Genomic DNA, 16,198 nt, shown 5'->3' on the forward strand with positions numbered 1-16,198 from the left:
CAGTAAAATAACAATAGGGAGGCTATGTACAGAGGGTACGGGTACAGAGTCTATGTGCGGGGGCACTGGTTACTCCAGGTAGTATGTACATGTAGGTAGAGTTATTTCAGTGACTATGCATAGATAATAACAGAGAGTAGCAGAGGGGGGGGGCAATGCAAATACTCTGTCTAGTACACTCCTCTCACTGGGACTGTGAAGATACCAGTAGTGGGGCTGTAGGCTTGCCCAGTGTTTGTGATTTCATTGTGTAGACCAGTGAGATATCAGTATTGAAGGGTCCATGGTGATTATTTAAAGCAGCAGAGAACGCTACCTTTGTTCTACCTGCATTCTCTCTCCTCAGTTCCTCCAGTCTGGGTCCCATGGTGGACATTTCTGCGGTTTGGGCAGTGATCCTGTTCTCCAGTTCCTTTACTTTGTCCTTGTATAAATGCAGTTCAGTCTTAATTATGCTCCACTCTCTGGTCCATCACCTCTGTCTTCCGCTCCTCCACCTGTCTCTCACTGGCTGTCACTTTGACAGCTCCATAATCATGTCTATCAGCAGTCTCCACTCACCGGAGATGTCAGCGCTTTTGTCCTTTTACATTTTTGACATTACTGTCCATGTTCTCTCCTCATTTACTGTGACCCTGTTCAAATCAAATGTATTTATATAGCCCTTCTTAGATCAGCTGATATCTCAAAGTGCTGTACAGAAACCCAGCCTAAAACCCCAAACAGCAAGCAATGCAGGTGTAGAAGCACGTTAAGTAAAATTGTTCTCTATGACCCATCCACTCTCTCCCTGAGTCCATTCCCCACAGAGGCAGAACAGCAACAGTCACATTACAGCACACTACCCATTCTGAAATGAATACCTCAAACTAATGAAGCATACTGGACACAGTCCCTTTAAATGCACACTGGTCTTGGTGAACCTGTACATGGGAAATGAACATTCCTTCACAATGGACATTTCAAGAACATTGTCAAAGACTGTGGATGATAACAGAATACGGGTACAGATTATTCCATGCCAAGTCATTGACATTTAGGTTGTTGACAGTGTCATGGGACAGTCAAACCTGTTACTCAGTTCTAAACTAGGTCATCTTAATCTTGTATGTCCTAGCCTGTGAATGCCCAGTTTGTTGCAGGTTGAAGCTTTATGCGGAATAGTGGATCAGCTCGATAGAATCTACCTTCACATCAATGTCTATTATAACGTGTGATAGAAAGGCTGTGTTGTTGGCACTAATCACAGCTCAGCGCCTGCCTTCCCTAAAAACCAATGTCACCTCATCTGTGTGGTGGGCTCATGTGGTAGAGCCCACCACACACTTTACCCACTTCTTCTGGTAGACACCTGGTGTAAGTCTAATGTGTCTCCAGTGTTCAAACGTCTGAACACTCAGAGTAGAAGTCAAGCATCTCAGAGTAGAAGTCAAGCATCTCAGAGTAGAAGTCAAGCATCTCAGAGTAGAAGTCAAGCATCTCAGAGTAGAAGTCAAGCATCTCAGAGTAGAAGTCAAGCATCTCAGAGTAGAAGTGCTGATTTAGGAGCAGTTTTCCCTTTCAGATCGAAATGAACGTGGTTGCATGGACAGAGGGGAACCTGATCCTAGATCAATACCACTACCCTGAGACGCTTGATACATTTGGCCCCTGAGGGCTTCCTGTAGCAGTGTTGGCCCTGTAGTCTTTTATCACGGCCCAGCGTATCTAATGGATCTCTGTCTGCCTTCGTACTCAGAACAACCTCATGTTGTTAATGCATAACCTGAGATTGAATGTCACCCTCACTTTCTATCTTTCTTCCCCTTATCACGCTCTCTTTTTCTTCTCTACTTGTCTCCTCTCTGTACTTCACCTTATCACTCTCTCTTTTTCTTCTCTACTTCTCTCCTCTCTGTACTTCACATTATCACTCTCTCTTTTTCTTCTCTACTTCTCTCCTCTCTGTACTTCACCTTATCACTCTCTCTTTTTCTTCTCTACTTCTCTCCTCTCTGTACTTCACCTTATCACTCTCTCTTTTTCTTCTCTACTTCTCTCCTCTCTGTACTTCCCCTTATCACTCTCTCTTTTTCTTCTCTACTTGTCTCCTCTCTGTACTTCCCCTTATCACTCTCTCTTTTTCTTCTCTCCTCTCTGTACTTCCCCTTATCACGCTCTCTTTTTCTTCTCTACTTCTCTCCTCTCTGTACTTCCCCTTATCACTCTCTCTTTTTCTTCTCTCCTCTCTGTACTTCCCCTTATCACTCTCTCTTTTCTTCTCTACTTGTCTCCTCTCTGTACTTCCCCTTATCACGCTCTCTTTTTTCTTCTCTCCTCTCTGTACTTCCCCTTATCACGCTCTCTTTTTCTTCTCTACTTGTCTCCTCTCTGTACTTCACCTTATCACTCTCTCTTTTTCTTCTCTACTTGTCTCCTCTCTGTACTTCCCCTTATCACGCTCTCTTTTCTTCTCTACTTGTCTCCTCTCTGTACTTCACCTTATCACTCTCTCTTTTTCTTCTCTACTTGTCTCCTCTCTGTACTTCACATTATCACGCTCTCTTTTTCTTCTCTACTTCTCTCCTCTCTGTACTTCCCCTTATCACACTCTCTTTTTCTTCTCTACTTCTCTCCTCTCTGTACTTCCCCTTATCACACTCTCTTTTCTTCTCTACTTCTCTCCTCTCTGTACTTCCCTTATCACACTCTCTTTTTCTTCTCTACTTCTCTCCTCTCTGTACTTCACCTTATCACTCTCTCTTTTTCTTCTCTACTTGTCTCCTCTCTGTACTTCCCCTTATCACACTCTCTTTTTCTTCTCTACTTCTCTCCTCTCTGTACTTCCCCTTATCACACTCTCTTTTTCTTCTCTACTTCTCTCCTCTCTGTACTTCACCTTATCACGCTCTCTTTTTCTTCTCAACTTCTCTGTACTTCCCCTTATCACGCTCTCTTTTTCTTCTCTACTTGTCTCCTCTCTGTACTTCACCTTATCACGCTCTCTTTTTCTTCTCTACTTCTCTCCTCTCTGTACTTCCCCTTATCACGCTCTCTTTTCTTCTCAACTTCTCTGTACTTCCCCTTATCACGCTCTCTTTTTCTTCTCTACTTGTCTCCTCTCTGTACTTCACCTTATCACGCTCTCTTTTTCTTCTCTACTTCTCTCCTCTCTGTACTTCCCCTTATCACACTCTCTTTTTCTTCTCTCCTCTCTGTACTCCCCTTATCACACTCTCTTTTTCTTCTCTACTTCTCTCCTCTGTACTTCCCCTTATCACCCTCTCTTTTTCTTCTCTACTTCTCTCCTCTGTACTTCCCCTTATCACCCTCTCTTTTTCTTCTCTACTTCTCTCCTCTGTACTCCCCTTATCACACTCTCTTTTTCTTCTCTACTTCTCTCCTCTGTACTTCCCCTTATCACTCTCTCTTTTTCTTCTCTACTTCTCTCCTCTCTGTACTTCACCTTATCACGCTCTCTTTTTCTTCTCTACTTCTCTCCTCTCTGTACTTCCCTTATCACGCTCTCTTTTTCTTCTCTACTTCTCTCCTCTCTGTACTTCACCTTATCACGCTCTCTTTTTTTCTTCTCTACTTCTCTCCTCTCTGTACTTCCCCTTATCACGCTCTCTTTTTCTTCTCTACTTCTCTCCTCTCTGTACTTCCCCTTATCACGCTCTTTTCTTCTCTACTTCTCTCCTCTCTGTACTTCCCTTATCACGCTCTCTTTTCTTCTCTACTTCTCTCCTCTCTGTACTTCCCCTTATCACGCTCTCTTTTTCTTCTCTACTTCTCTCTCTCTGTACTTCCCTTATCACGCTCTCTTTTTCTTCTCTACTTCTCTCCTCTCTGTACTTCCCCTTATCACGCTCTCTTTTTCTTCTCTACTTCTCTCCTCTCTGTACTTCACCTTATCACGCTCTCTTTTCTTCTCTACTTCTCTCCTCTCTGTACTTCCCCTTATCACGCTCTCTTTTTCTTCTCTACTTGTCTCCTCTCTGTACTTCCCCTTATCACGCTCTCTTTTTCTTCTCTACTTCTCTCCTCTCTGTACTTCCCCTTATCACGCTCTCTTTTCTTCTCAACTTCTCTGTACTTCCCCTTATCACGCTCTCTTTTTCTTCTCTACTTGTCTCCTCTCTGTACCTCACCTTATCACGCTCTCTTTTTCTTCTCTACTTCTCTCCTCTCTGTACTTCCCCTTATCACGCTCTCTTTTTCTTCTCAACTTCTCTGTACTTCCCCTTATCACGCTCTCTTTTTCTTCTCTACTTCTCTCCTCTCTGTACTTCACATTATCACGCTCTCTTTTTCTTCTCTACTTCTCTCCTCTCTGTACTTCCCCTTATCACACTCTCTTTTTCTTCTCTACTTCTCTCCTCTCTGTACTTCCCCTTATCACACTCTCTTTTTCTTCTCTACTTCTCTCCTCTCTGTACTTCCCCTTATCACGCTCTCTTTTTCTTCTCTACTTCTCTCCTCTCTGTACTTCCCCTTATCACGCTCTCTTTTTCTTCTCTACTTCTCTCCTCTCTGTACTTCCCCTTATCACGCTCTCTTTTTCTTCTCTCCTCTGTACTTCACCTTATCACGCTCTCTTTTTCTTCTCTACTTCTCTCCTCTCTGTACTTCCCCTTATCACTCTCTCTTTTTCTTCTCTACTTCTCTCCTCTCTGTACTTCCCCTTATCACGCTCTCTTTTTCTTCTCTACTTGTCTCCTCTCTGTACTTCCCCTTATCACGCTCTCTTTTTCTTCTCAACTTCTCTGTACTTCCCCTTATCACGCTCTCTTTTTCTTCTCTACTTGTCTCCTCTCTGTACTTCCCTTATCACGCTCTCTTTTTCTTCTCTACTTCTCTCCTCTCTGTACTTCCCCTTATCACGCTCTCTTTTTCTTCTCAACTTCTCTGTACTTCCCCTTATCACGCTCTCTTTTTCTTCTCTACTTCTCTCCTCTCTGTACTTCCCTTATCACGCTCTCTTTTTCTTCTCTACTTGTCTCCTCTCTGTACTTCCCCTTATCACGCTCTCTTTTTCTTCTCTACTTCTCTCCTCTCTGTACTTCCCCTTATCACGCTCTCTTTTTCTTCTCAACTTCTCTGTACTTCCCCTTATCACGCTCTCTTTTTCTTCTCTACTTGTCTCCTCTCTGTACTTCACCTTATCACGCTCTCTTTTTCTTCTCTACTTCTCTCCTCTCTGTACTTCCCCTTATCACGCTCTCTTTTTCTTCTCAACTTCTCTGTACTTCCCCTTATCACGCTCTCTTTTTCTTCTCTACTTCTCTCCTCTCTGTACTTCACCTTATCACGCTCTCTTTTTCTTCTCTACTTCTCTCCTCTCTGTACTTCCCCTTATCACTCTCTCTTTTTCTTCTCTACTTCTCTCCTCTCTGTACTTCCCCTTATCACGCTCTCTTTTTCTTCTCTACTTCTCTCCTCTCTGTACTTCCCCTTATCACGCTCTCTTTTTCTTCTCTACTTCTCTCCTCTCTGTACTTCCCCTTATCACGCTCTCTTTTTCTTCTCTACTTCTCTCCTCTCTGTACTTCCCCTTATCACGCTCTCTTTTTCTTCTCTACTTCTCTCCTCTCTGTACTTCACCTTATCACGCTCTCTTTTTCTTCTCTACTTCTCTCCTCTCTGTACTTCCCCTTATCACGCTCTCTTTTTCTTCTCTCCTCTCTGTACTTCACCTTATCACGCTCTCTTTTTCTTCTCTACTTCTCTCCTCTCTGTACTTCCCCTTATCACTCTCTCTTTTCTTCTCTACTTCTCTCCTCTCTGTACTTCCCCTTATCACGCTCTCTTTTTCTTCTCTACTTGTCTCCTCTCTGTACTTCCCCTTATCACGCTCTCTTTTTCTTCTCAACTTCTCTGTACTTCCCCTTATCACGCTCTCTTTTTCTTCTCTACTTCTCTCCTCTCTGTACTTCACCTTATCACGCTCTCTTTTTCTTCTCTACTTCTCTCCTCTCTGTACTTCCCCTTATCACTCTCTCTTTTTCTTCTCTACTTCTCTCCTCTCTGTACTTCCCCTTATCACGCTCTCTTTTTCTTCTCAACTTCTCTGTACTTCCCCTTATCACGCTCTCTTTTTCTTCTCTACTTGTCTCCTCTCTGTACTTCACCTTATCACGCTCTCTTTTTCTTCTCTACTTCTCTCCTCTCTGTACTTCCCCTTATCACGCTCTCTTTTTCTTCTCTACTTCTCTCCTCTCTGTACTTCCCCTTATCACACTCTCTTTTTTCTTCTCTACTTCTCTCCTCTCTGTACTTCCCTTATCACACTCTCTTTTTCTTCTCTACTTCTCTCCTCTCTGTACTTCCCCTTATCACACTCTCTTTTTCTTCTCTACTTCTCTCCTCTCTGTACTTCACCTTATCACTCTCTCTTTTTCTTCTCTACTTCTCTCCTCTCTGTACTTCACCTTATCACGCTCTCTTTTTCTTCTCTACTTCTCTCCTCTCTGTACTTCCCCTTATCACACTCTCTTTTTCTTCTCTACTTCTCTCCTCTCTGTACTTCCCCTTATCACACCCTCTTTTTCTTCTCTACTTCTCTCCTCTCTGTACTTCACCTTATCACGCTCTCTTTTTCTTCTCAACTTCTCTGTACTTCCCCTTATCACGCTCTCTTTTTCTTCTCTACTTGTCTCCTCTCTGTACTTCACCTTATCACGCTCTCTTTTCTTCTCTACTTCTCTCCTCTCTGTACTTCCCCTTATCACGCTCTCTTTTTCTTCTCAACTTCTCTGTACTTCCCCTTATCACGCTCTCTTTTTCTTCTCTACTTGTCTCCTCTCTGTACTTCACCTTATCACGCTCTCTTTTTCTTCTCTACTTCTCTCCTCTCTGTACTTCCCCTTATCACACTCTCTTTTTCTTCTCTCCTCTCTGTACTCCCGCTTATCACACTCTCTTTTTCTTCTCTACTTCTCTCCTCTGTACTTCCCCCTTATCACCCTCTCTTTTTCTTCTCTACTTCTCTCCTCTGTACTTCCCCTTATCACCCTCTCTTTTCTTCTCTACTTCTCTCCTCTGTACTCCCGCTTATCACACTCTCTTTTTCTTCTCTACTTCTCTCCTCTGTACTTCCCCTTATCACTCTCTCTTTTTCTTCTCTACTTCTCTCCTCTCTGTACTTCCCCTTATCACGCTCTCTTTTTCTTCTCTACTTCTCTCCTCTCTGTACTTCCCCTTATCACGCTCTCTTTTTCTTCTCTACTTCTCTCCTCTCTGTACTTCACCTTATCACGCTCTCTTTTTCTTCTCTACTTCTCTCCTCTCTGTACTTCCCCTTATCACGCTCTCTTTTTCTTCTCTACTTGTCTCCTCTCTGTACTTCCCCTTATCACGCTCTCTTTTCTTCTCTACTTCTCTCCTCTCTGTACTTCCCCTTATCACGCTCTCTTTTTCTTCTCAACTTCTCTGTACTTCCCCTTATCACGCTCTCTTTTTCTTCTCTACTTGTCTCCTCTCTGTACCTCACCTTATCACGCTCTCTTTTTCTTCTCTACTTCTCTCCTCTCTGTACTTCCCCTTATCACGCTCTCTTTTTCTTCTCAACTTCTCTGTACTTCCCCTTATCACGCTCTCTTTTTCTTCTCTACTTCTCTCCTCTCTGTACTTCACCTTATCACGCTCTCTTTTTCTTCTCTACTTCTCTCCTCTCTGTACTTCCCCTTATCACTCTCTCTTTTTCTTCTCTACTTCTCTCCTCTCTGTACTTCCCCTTATCACGCTCTCTTTTTCTTCTCTACTTCTCTCCTCTCTGTACTTCCCCTTATCACGCTCTATTTTTCTTCTCTACTTCTCTCCTCTCTGTACTTCACCTTATCACGCTCTCTTTTTCTTCTCTACTTCTCTCCTCTCTGTACTTCCCCTTATCACGCTCTCTTTTCTTCTCTCCTCTGTACTTCACCTTATCACGCTCTCTTTTTCTTCTCTACTTCTCTCCTCTCTGTACTTCCCCTTATCACTCTCTCTTTTTCTTCTCTACTTCTCTCCTCTCTGTACTTCCCCTTATCACGCTCTCTTTTTCTTCTCTACTTGTCTCCTCTCTGTACTTCCCCTTATCACGCTCTCTTTTTCTTCTCTTCTCTGTACTTCCCCTCACGCTCTCTTTTTCTTCTCTACTTGTCTCCTCTCTGTACTTCACCTTATCACGCTCTCTTTTTCTTCTCTACTTCTCTCCTCTCTGTACTTCCCCTTATCACGCTCTCTTTTTCTTCTCAACTTCTCTGTACTTCCCCTTATCACGCTCTCTTTTTCTTCTCTACTTCTCTCCTCTCTGTACTTCCCCTTATCACGCTCTCTTTTTCTTCTCTACTTGTCTCCTCTCTGTACTTCCCCTTATCACGCTCTCTTTTTTTTCTTCTCTACTTCTCTCCTCTCTGTACTTCCCCTTATCACGCTCTCTTTTTCTTCTCAACTTCTCTGTACTTCCCCTTATCACGCTCTCTTTTTCTTCTCTACTTGTCTCCTCTCTGTACTTCACCTTATCACGCTCTCTTTTTCTTCTCTACTTCTCTCCTCTCTGTACTTCCCCTTATCACGCTCTCTTTTTCTTCTCAACTTCTCTGTACTTCCCCTTATCACGCTCTCTTTTTCTTCTCTACTTCTCTCCTCTCTGTACTTCACCTTATCACGCTCTCTTTTTCTTCTCTACTTCTCTCCTCTCTGTACTTCCCCTTATCACACTCTCTTTTTCTTCTCTACTTCTCTCCTCTCTGTACTTCACCTTATCACGCTCTCTTTTTCTTCTCTACTTCTCTCCTCTCTGTACTTCCCCTTATCACGCTCTCTTTTTCTTCTCTACTTCTCTCCTCTCTGTACTTCACCTTATCACGCTCTCTTTTTCTTCTCTACTTCTCTCCTCTCTGTACTTCCCCTTATCACGCTCTCTTTTTCTTCTCTCCTCTCTGTACTTCACCTTATCACGCTCTCTTTTTCTTCTCTACTTCTCTCCTCTCTGTACTTCCCCTTATCACTCTCTCTTTTTCTTCTCTACTTCTCTCCTCTCTGTACTTCCCCTTATCACGCTCTCTTTTTCTTCTCTACTTGTCTCCTCTCTGTACTTCCCCTTATCACGCTCTCTTTTTCTTCTCAACTTCTCTGTACTTCCCCTTATCACGCTCTCTTTTTCTTCTCTACTTCTCTCCTCTCTGTACTTCACCTTATCACGCTCTCTTTTTCTTCTCTACTTCTCTCCTCTCTGTACTTCCCCTTATCACTCTCTCTTTTCTTCTCTACTTCTCTCCTCTCTGTACTTCCCCTTATCACGCTCTCTTTTTCTTCTCAACTTCTCTGTACTTCCCCTTATCACGCTCTCTTTCTTCTCTACTTGTCTCCTCTCTGTACTTCACCTTATCACGCTCTCTTTTTCTTCTCTACTTCTCTCCTCTCTGTACTTCCCCTTATCACGCTCTCTTTTTCTTCTCAACTTCTCTGTACTTCCCCTTATCACGCTCTCTTTTTCTTCTCTACTTCTCTCCTCTCTGTACTTCCCCTTATCACACTCTCTTTTTCTTCTCTCCTCTCTGTACTTCCCCTTATCACGCTCTCTTTTTCTTCTCAACTTCTCTGTACTTCCCCTTATCACGCTCTCTTTTTCTTCTCTACTTCTCTCCTCTCTGTACTCCCGCTTATCACGCTCTCTTTTTCTTCTCTACTTCTCTCCTCTGTATTCCCGCTTATCACACTCTCTTTTTCTTCTCTACTTCTCTCCTCTCTGTACTTCACCTTATCACACTCTCTTTTTCTTCTCTACTTCTCTCCTCTCTGTACTCCCCTTATCACACTCTCTTTTTCTTCTCTACTTCTCTCCTCTCTGTACTTCACCTTATCACCCTCTCTTTTTCTTCTCTACTTCTCTCCTCTGTACTCCCGCTTATCACTCTCTCTTTTTCTTCTCTCTTCTCCTCTGTATTTCCCCTTATCACCCTCTCTTTTTCTTCTCTACTTCTCTCCTCTCTGTACTTCCCTTATCACGCTCTCTTTCTTTCTCTTCTCTCCTCTCTGTACTTCCCCTTATCACGCTCTCTTTTTCTTTTCTTCTCTCCTCTCTGTACTTCACCTTATCACGCTCTCTTTTTTTTCTACTTCTCTCCTCTCTGTACTTCCCCTTATCACTCTCTTTTCTTTTCTTCTCTCCTCTCTGTACTTCCCCTTATCACTCTCTCTTTTTTCTTCTCTCTCTCTGTACTTCCCCTTATCACTCTCTCTTTTTCTTCTCTCCTCTCTGTACTTCCCCTTATCACTCTCTCTTTTTCTTCTCTACTTCTCTCCTCTCTGAACTTCACCTTATCACGCTCTCTTTTTCTTCTCTACTTCTCTCCTCTCTGTACTTCCCTTATCACTCTCTCTTTTTCTTCTCTCTTCTCTGTACTTCCCCTTATCACTCTCTCTTTTCTTCTCTCCTCTCTGTACTTCCCCTTATCACTCTCTCTTTTTCTTCTCTACTTCTCTCCTCTCTGAACTTCACCTCTCTCTTTTTCTTCTCTACTTCTCTCCTCTCTGTACTTCACCTTATCACTCTCTCTTTTTCTTCTCTACTTCTCTCCTCTCTGTACTTCCCCTTATCACTCTCTCTTTTTCTTCTCTCCTCTGTACTTCCCTTATCACTCTCTTTCTTTTTCTTCTCTCTACTTCTCTCTCTGTACTTCCCCTTATCACTCTCTCTTTTTCTTCTCTACTTCTCTCCTCTCTGAACTTCCCCTTATCACGCTCTCTTTTTCTTCTCTACTTCTCTCCTCTCTGTACTTCCCCTTATCACGCTCTCTTTTTCTTCTCTACTTCTCTCCTCTCTGTACTTCACCTTATCACGCTCTCTTTTTCTTCTCTACTTCTCTCCTCTCTGTGCTTCACATTATCACGCTCTCTTTTTCTTCTCTACTTCTCTCCTCTCTGTACTTCTTTTCTCTCTTTCTTTTCCGGTGTTACTACCTTCATCTCTCTCTCCACCCTCTCTCCCTCTTTACCCTCATCCATCTCCCCGTCCTCTCTCTCTCCCTCTTTACCCTCATCCATCTCCCCGTCCTCTCTCTCCCTCTTTACCCTCATCCATCTCCCCGTCCTCTCTCTCTCCCTCTTTACCCTCATCCATCTCTCAACCTCTCTCTCCCTCATTATCCTCATCCCTCTCTCCCTCTTTACCCTCATACATATCTCCACCTCTCTCTCCCGCTCTCTCTCTTTCCACTCATCCCTCTCTCCACCTCTCTCCTGCAGGATGTTTGACGTGGGCGGCCAGCGCTCAGAGAGGAAGAAATGGATCCACTGCTTTGAAGGAGTCACAGCCATCATCTTCTGTGTGGCGCTGAGTGCTTATGACCTGGTGCTGGCTGAGGATGAGGAGATGGTGAGGAGGAAGAGTTACCTATCTTATCCACACCTTGGAAATAGACAATATTTCTGTGATCCACACATTATCAACTGGTCATACGTATACTTGTCATCTGGTACCAAAACACCCATATACTTTACATTTTATAAAGAAAATATTACTTCTCTACATTTTGTTTAACAAGATATGTGCACTGGAATAGGCTATTAGATTGATTTTATTATATAGGGGTGTACATGATATACTACACACACTGCTTACTGAAGTGTGGGTTGATGACTTAACCTGTGGAGTGGTTCAAGCTGCTTAGATAGCATCTAATTTCTGTGCAACGAGCCATTTGTTTTCCTCACTGTGGTGTCAAGCACCCAATCAATACACCACTTATGTAAGTACAGGACAAATGCTTGATGGGAGGAACCATCCGACCTCACAGACACTGCATTTTGTGAGAGAGTGTAACAATTTGATCCCACATTAATTCAATAGTCTTGTTGATATGCTATAGCTCACAAATTCTTAGGACCAAATAGGCCATTGGTTTACTTCTATGGGAGTTCACCTGTTTTACTTCCTTTCAGTCAGTCCTTCTTTTATACAGAACATACATTTATTTTTAACAGTCTGCTTGAACAATATGTTTCCTCTCACCATAGACACATTCACAAAAGACATACTGTACCACTACCCTATACAGCTAGAGTTAAAATGAGGCGTTACTGCCCCCTTGTGGCAACCTCTATGTTTTATCCTTTATCCTTTATCCTGTCTTTGGATGTGATGTGACCAATTTTGTATTTATTGAATTTAACCTTTATTTAACTAAGCAAGTCAGTTAAGAACAAATGATTATTTTACAATGAAGGCCTACCCCGGCCTAACCCCGGCCAGACCCTCCCCTAACCCCGGCCAGACCCTCCCCTAACCCCGGCCAGACCCTCCCCGGCCAGACCCTCCCCTAACCCCTGACCAGACCCTCCCTAACCCCCCAGGCCAGACCCTCCCCTAACCCCGGCCAGACCCTCCCTAACCCCGGCCAGACCCTCCCTAACCCGGCCAGACCCTCCCTAACCCGGCCAGACCCTCCCCTAACCCGGCCAGACCCTCCCTAACCCGGCCAGACCCTCCCCTAACCCTCCCCTAACCCCCGCCAGACCCTCCCCTAACCCCCAGACCCTCCCCTAACCCCGGCCAGACCCTCCCCTAACCCGGCCAGACCCTCCCTAACCCGGCCAGACCCTCCCCCCCGGCCAGACCCTCCCCTAACCCCGGCCAGACCCTCCCCTAACCCCGGCCAGACCCTCCCCTAACCCCGGCCAGACCCTCCCTAACCCGGCCAGACCCTCCCCTAACCCCCCAGGCCAGACCCTCCCCTAGACCCTCCCCCTAACCCCGCCAGACCCTCCCCTAACCCAGACCCTCCCCTAACCCAGGCCAGACCCTCCCCTAACCCTCCCCCCCGGCCAGACCCTCCCCTAACCCCGGCCAGACCCTCCCCTAACCCCGGCCAGACCCTAACCCCGGCCAGACCCTCCCCTAACCCCGGCCAGACCCTCCCTAACCCCGGCCAGACCCTCCCCTAACCCCGGCCAGACCCTCCCTAACCCCGGCCAGACCCTCCCTAACCCCGGCCAGACCCTCCCTAACCCCGGCCAGACCCTCCCTAACCCCCCAGACCCTCCCTAACCCCGGCCAGACCCTCCCCTAACCCCGGCCAGACCCTCCCCTAACCCCGGCCAGACCCTCCCCTAACCCCGGCCAGACCCTCCCCTAACCCCGGCCAGACCCTCCCCTAACCCCGGCCAGACCCTCCCTAACCCGCCAGCCAGACCCTCCCTAACCCCGGCCAGACCCTCCCTAACCCAGACCCTCCCCCAGACCCTCCCTAACCCCGGCCAGACCCTCCCCTAACCCCCGGCCAGACCCTCCCCTCCCTAACCCGGCCAGACCCTCCCTAACCCCGGCCAGACCCTCCCCTACCCTCCCTAACCCCCCTAACCCCGCCAAACCCCCCCGGCCAGACCCTCCCTAACCCTCCCCCCGGCCAGACCCTCCCCTAACCCCGGCCAGACCCTCCCCTAACCCCGGCCAGACCCTCCCCTAACCCGGACCACACTTGGCAAATTGCCCGCCGCCCTTTGGGATGTATTTATACAATGGGTGGGTCTAATCCTGAATGCTGATTGGTTAAAATTGCATTCCAGCCTGTGTCTATTCCACAAGTTACCACCGGCTAAATCTATGACGTTAAAATGCCTATTTACTCTGTTCCATCTGACTGCGCAAACCACTGTCTCATCAGTCCAGCCAGGCAATTTATAAACTTGACATCCACTATAAAAAGCATCTAGACATTAGCTCACATTTCTTTTAACCTTCAACAGCAGAGATCATCTGTATAATCCTTGCTGTCTGTTTCACCGACATTTGCAACATTGTTTCAATATTCAAATTTAATCTCCAGCTGTCTCATAGTAATGAATGTGTCGGGAGTTGGGATGAGACAGACAGACAGGCATGCAGCGTTTCTCATCCAGTCTAAATGATGAATCAGCTGGCATCATTTTTATGAATATATACAAAGAAATGTCAATTGAAAAAAGGTCAAACGAAACTTAGTGCGGCTAGTCTTTCCATCTTCAGATTGAAGTAATTGTGTTAGCTGTATTGTTGGGTAGCTCCTCTGAACAACTGTTGAGAGAGCAGATTTTCTATACCAGGCAAAATCGCACCTCATTAGCTCATTGTTATAGATGTATCCAAATAAATGTCACTAGAAAACGTCTTAAACAAATTGAAATGCTACTGTTGTTATTCTGGGGCACTGTTTGATGTGACTGTATGCTATCTTTAGTTGGCTAACTAGCAAGCAAGGGATAAGAACGTTGCTAGCCGGTATGGCAATGGAACATTTAGAATGGACAACTGGGTCCATAGATACAGAACAAAAAGACTGAACGACTGGGGTCGCGTCTCTGGCAACCGAACCGATAGAGCAAACGACCAGCCGGCTTGGGTATCAACCCTAGATTTGTGTTAGGACTATATCTTGTGGAAGGATGAAATAGTATGAATAAAATAATCAAATTAATGTTTTTAATGATAATATGTAAATCATTATTTTAATATGTTGGTAACCTGTTGTATAAAAGTGATAATGCCCTTGGAGGATATAATGGCACGGTTTGTGGCCCTCGACTAACAACACCTGTGCCAATATTTCCTCCAAACACCAGCTTTTCATGGATTATCAATTAAATAAACCCTTGCTGATTCTATGTATTGGCCATTGAGAGGCTTTGAAGCCACCGGTCGGCCATATTGGAACTCCCCAGTAGGAGCAGGCCTCCATAGGAATGAATGGAATTCTACAGTATTTCAATGAAATGTTTCAAGGACAAAATTACAAGATTTAGGTATTTTATTGTTGTAGTGTGGACAGTAAATATTTGTAATCCAAATTCTTTAAGGAAAATGCTATAGATGTTTTTATTTGTATGTTTAGATCACATAATAGACATTAAAAGTATGTGTTAAGGTGTCTGTAATAGAATACATGTGTCAAAAGGTTATGTAAATGCTTTCTATAGCTTCCTAAATATTTGTTTTACTATTGTGGGGGAGTGCCAAGATGGAGGCACAGTGGCTTCAACACAACGCTCCTTATCAGTCATCTAGTGTATATATACAGTTGAAGTCGGAAGTTTACATACACTTAGGTTGGAGACATTAAGACTCCACAAATTTCTTGTTAACAAACTATAATTTTGGCAAGTCGGTTAGGACATCTACTTTGTGCATGACACAAGTAATTGTTCCAACAATTGTTTACAGACAGATTATTTTACTTATAATTCACTGTATCACAATTCCAGTGGGTCAGAAGTTTACATACACTAAATTGACTGTGCCTTTAAACAGCTTGGAAAATTCCAGAAAATTATGTCATGGCTTTAGAAGTTTCTGATAGATTAATTTACATAATTTGTGTCAATTGGAGGTGTACCTGTGGATGTATTTCAAGGCCTACATTCAAACTCAGTGCCTCTTTGCTTGACATTATGGGGAAATCAAAATAAATCGTAAGACCTCAGAAAACAAATTCTAGACCTCCACAAGTCTGGTTCATCTTTGGGAGCAATTTCCAAACGCCTGAAGGTACCATGTTCATCTGTACAAACAATAGTACGCAGATATAAACACCATGGGACCACGCAGCCGTCATACCACTCAGGAAGGAGACGTATTCTGCCTCTTAGAGATTAACGTACTTTGGTGCGAAAAAGGGGGAGGCTTGCAAGCTGAAGAACACCATCCCAACCGTGAAGCACAGGGGGTGGCAGAATATGTTGTGGGGGTGCATTGCTGCAGGAGGGACTGGTGCACTTCACAAAATAGATGGCATCACGGGGGAAGAAAATGATGTGGATATATTGAAGCAACATCTCAAGACATCAGTCAGGAAGTTAAAGATTGGTCGCAAATGGGTCTTCCAAATGGACAATGACCCCAAGCGTACTCCAAAGTTGTGGCGAAATGGCTTAAGGACAACAAAGTCAAGGTATTGGAGTGGCCATCACAAAGCCCTGGCCTTAATCCTATAGAAAATTTGTGGGCAGAACTGAAAAAGCATGTGCGAGCAAGGAGGCCTACAAACCTGACTCAGTTACACCAGCTCTGTCAGGATAAATGGGACAAAATTCACCCAACTTATTGTGGGAAGCTTGTGGAAGGCTACCCGAAACATTTGACCCAAGTTAAACTATTTAAAGGAAATGCTACCAAATACTAATTGAGTGTATGTAAACTTCTGACCCACTGGGAATGTGATGATAGAAATAAAAGCTGAAATAAATCATTCTCTCTACTATT

The 16,198-nt window shown here is 44.5% G+C and overlaps 1 protein-coding gene and 1 long non-coding RNA gene across 22 annotated transcripts in view; one reads left to right on the top strand and one right to left on the bottom strand.

The window, feature by feature from the left end:
- Positions 1-16,198, top strand: part of LOC118388269 (guanine nucleotide-binding protein G(i) subunit alpha-2) — a 118,400-nt gene that overhangs the window by 98,277 nt on the left and 3,925 nt on the right. Inside the window, exon 6 of the mRNA XM_035777131.2 lies at positions 11,212-11,341. Coding sequence (XP_035633024.1) covers positions 11,212-11,341 — 130 coding nt within the window. The remainder of the gene's footprint in view (positions 1-11,211; positions 11,342-16,198) is intronic.
- Positions 3,176-10,589, bottom strand: LOC127932132 (uncharacterized). 21 transcript variants are annotated; one of them, XR_008144177.1, is made up of 8 exons: positions 9,348-9,717; positions 8,723-9,064; positions 7,472-7,714; positions 6,561-6,653; positions 5,918-6,160; positions 5,141-5,675; positions 4,564-4,713; positions 3,176-3,445 (listed from the first exon to the last, which is right to left on the bottom strand). It is a non-coding gene; the product is annotated as an uncharacterized LOC127932132 (long non-coding RNA). The 21 variants fall into 21 exon arrangements; XR_008144176.1 differs by lacking the exon at positions 3,176-3,445 and adding an exon at positions 3,488-3,544; XR_008144178.1 differs by lacking the exon at positions 3,176-3,445 and adding an exon at positions 3,785-3,839.

This window comes from Oncorhynchus keta, chromosome 10 (genome assembly GCF_023373465.1).
Source record: "Oncorhynchus keta strain PuntledgeMale-10-30-2019 chromosome 10, Oket_V2, whole genome shotgun sequence".
NCBI classification, from domain to species: Eukaryota; Metazoa; Chordata; class Actinopteri; order Salmoniformes; family Salmonidae; genus Oncorhynchus; species Oncorhynchus keta.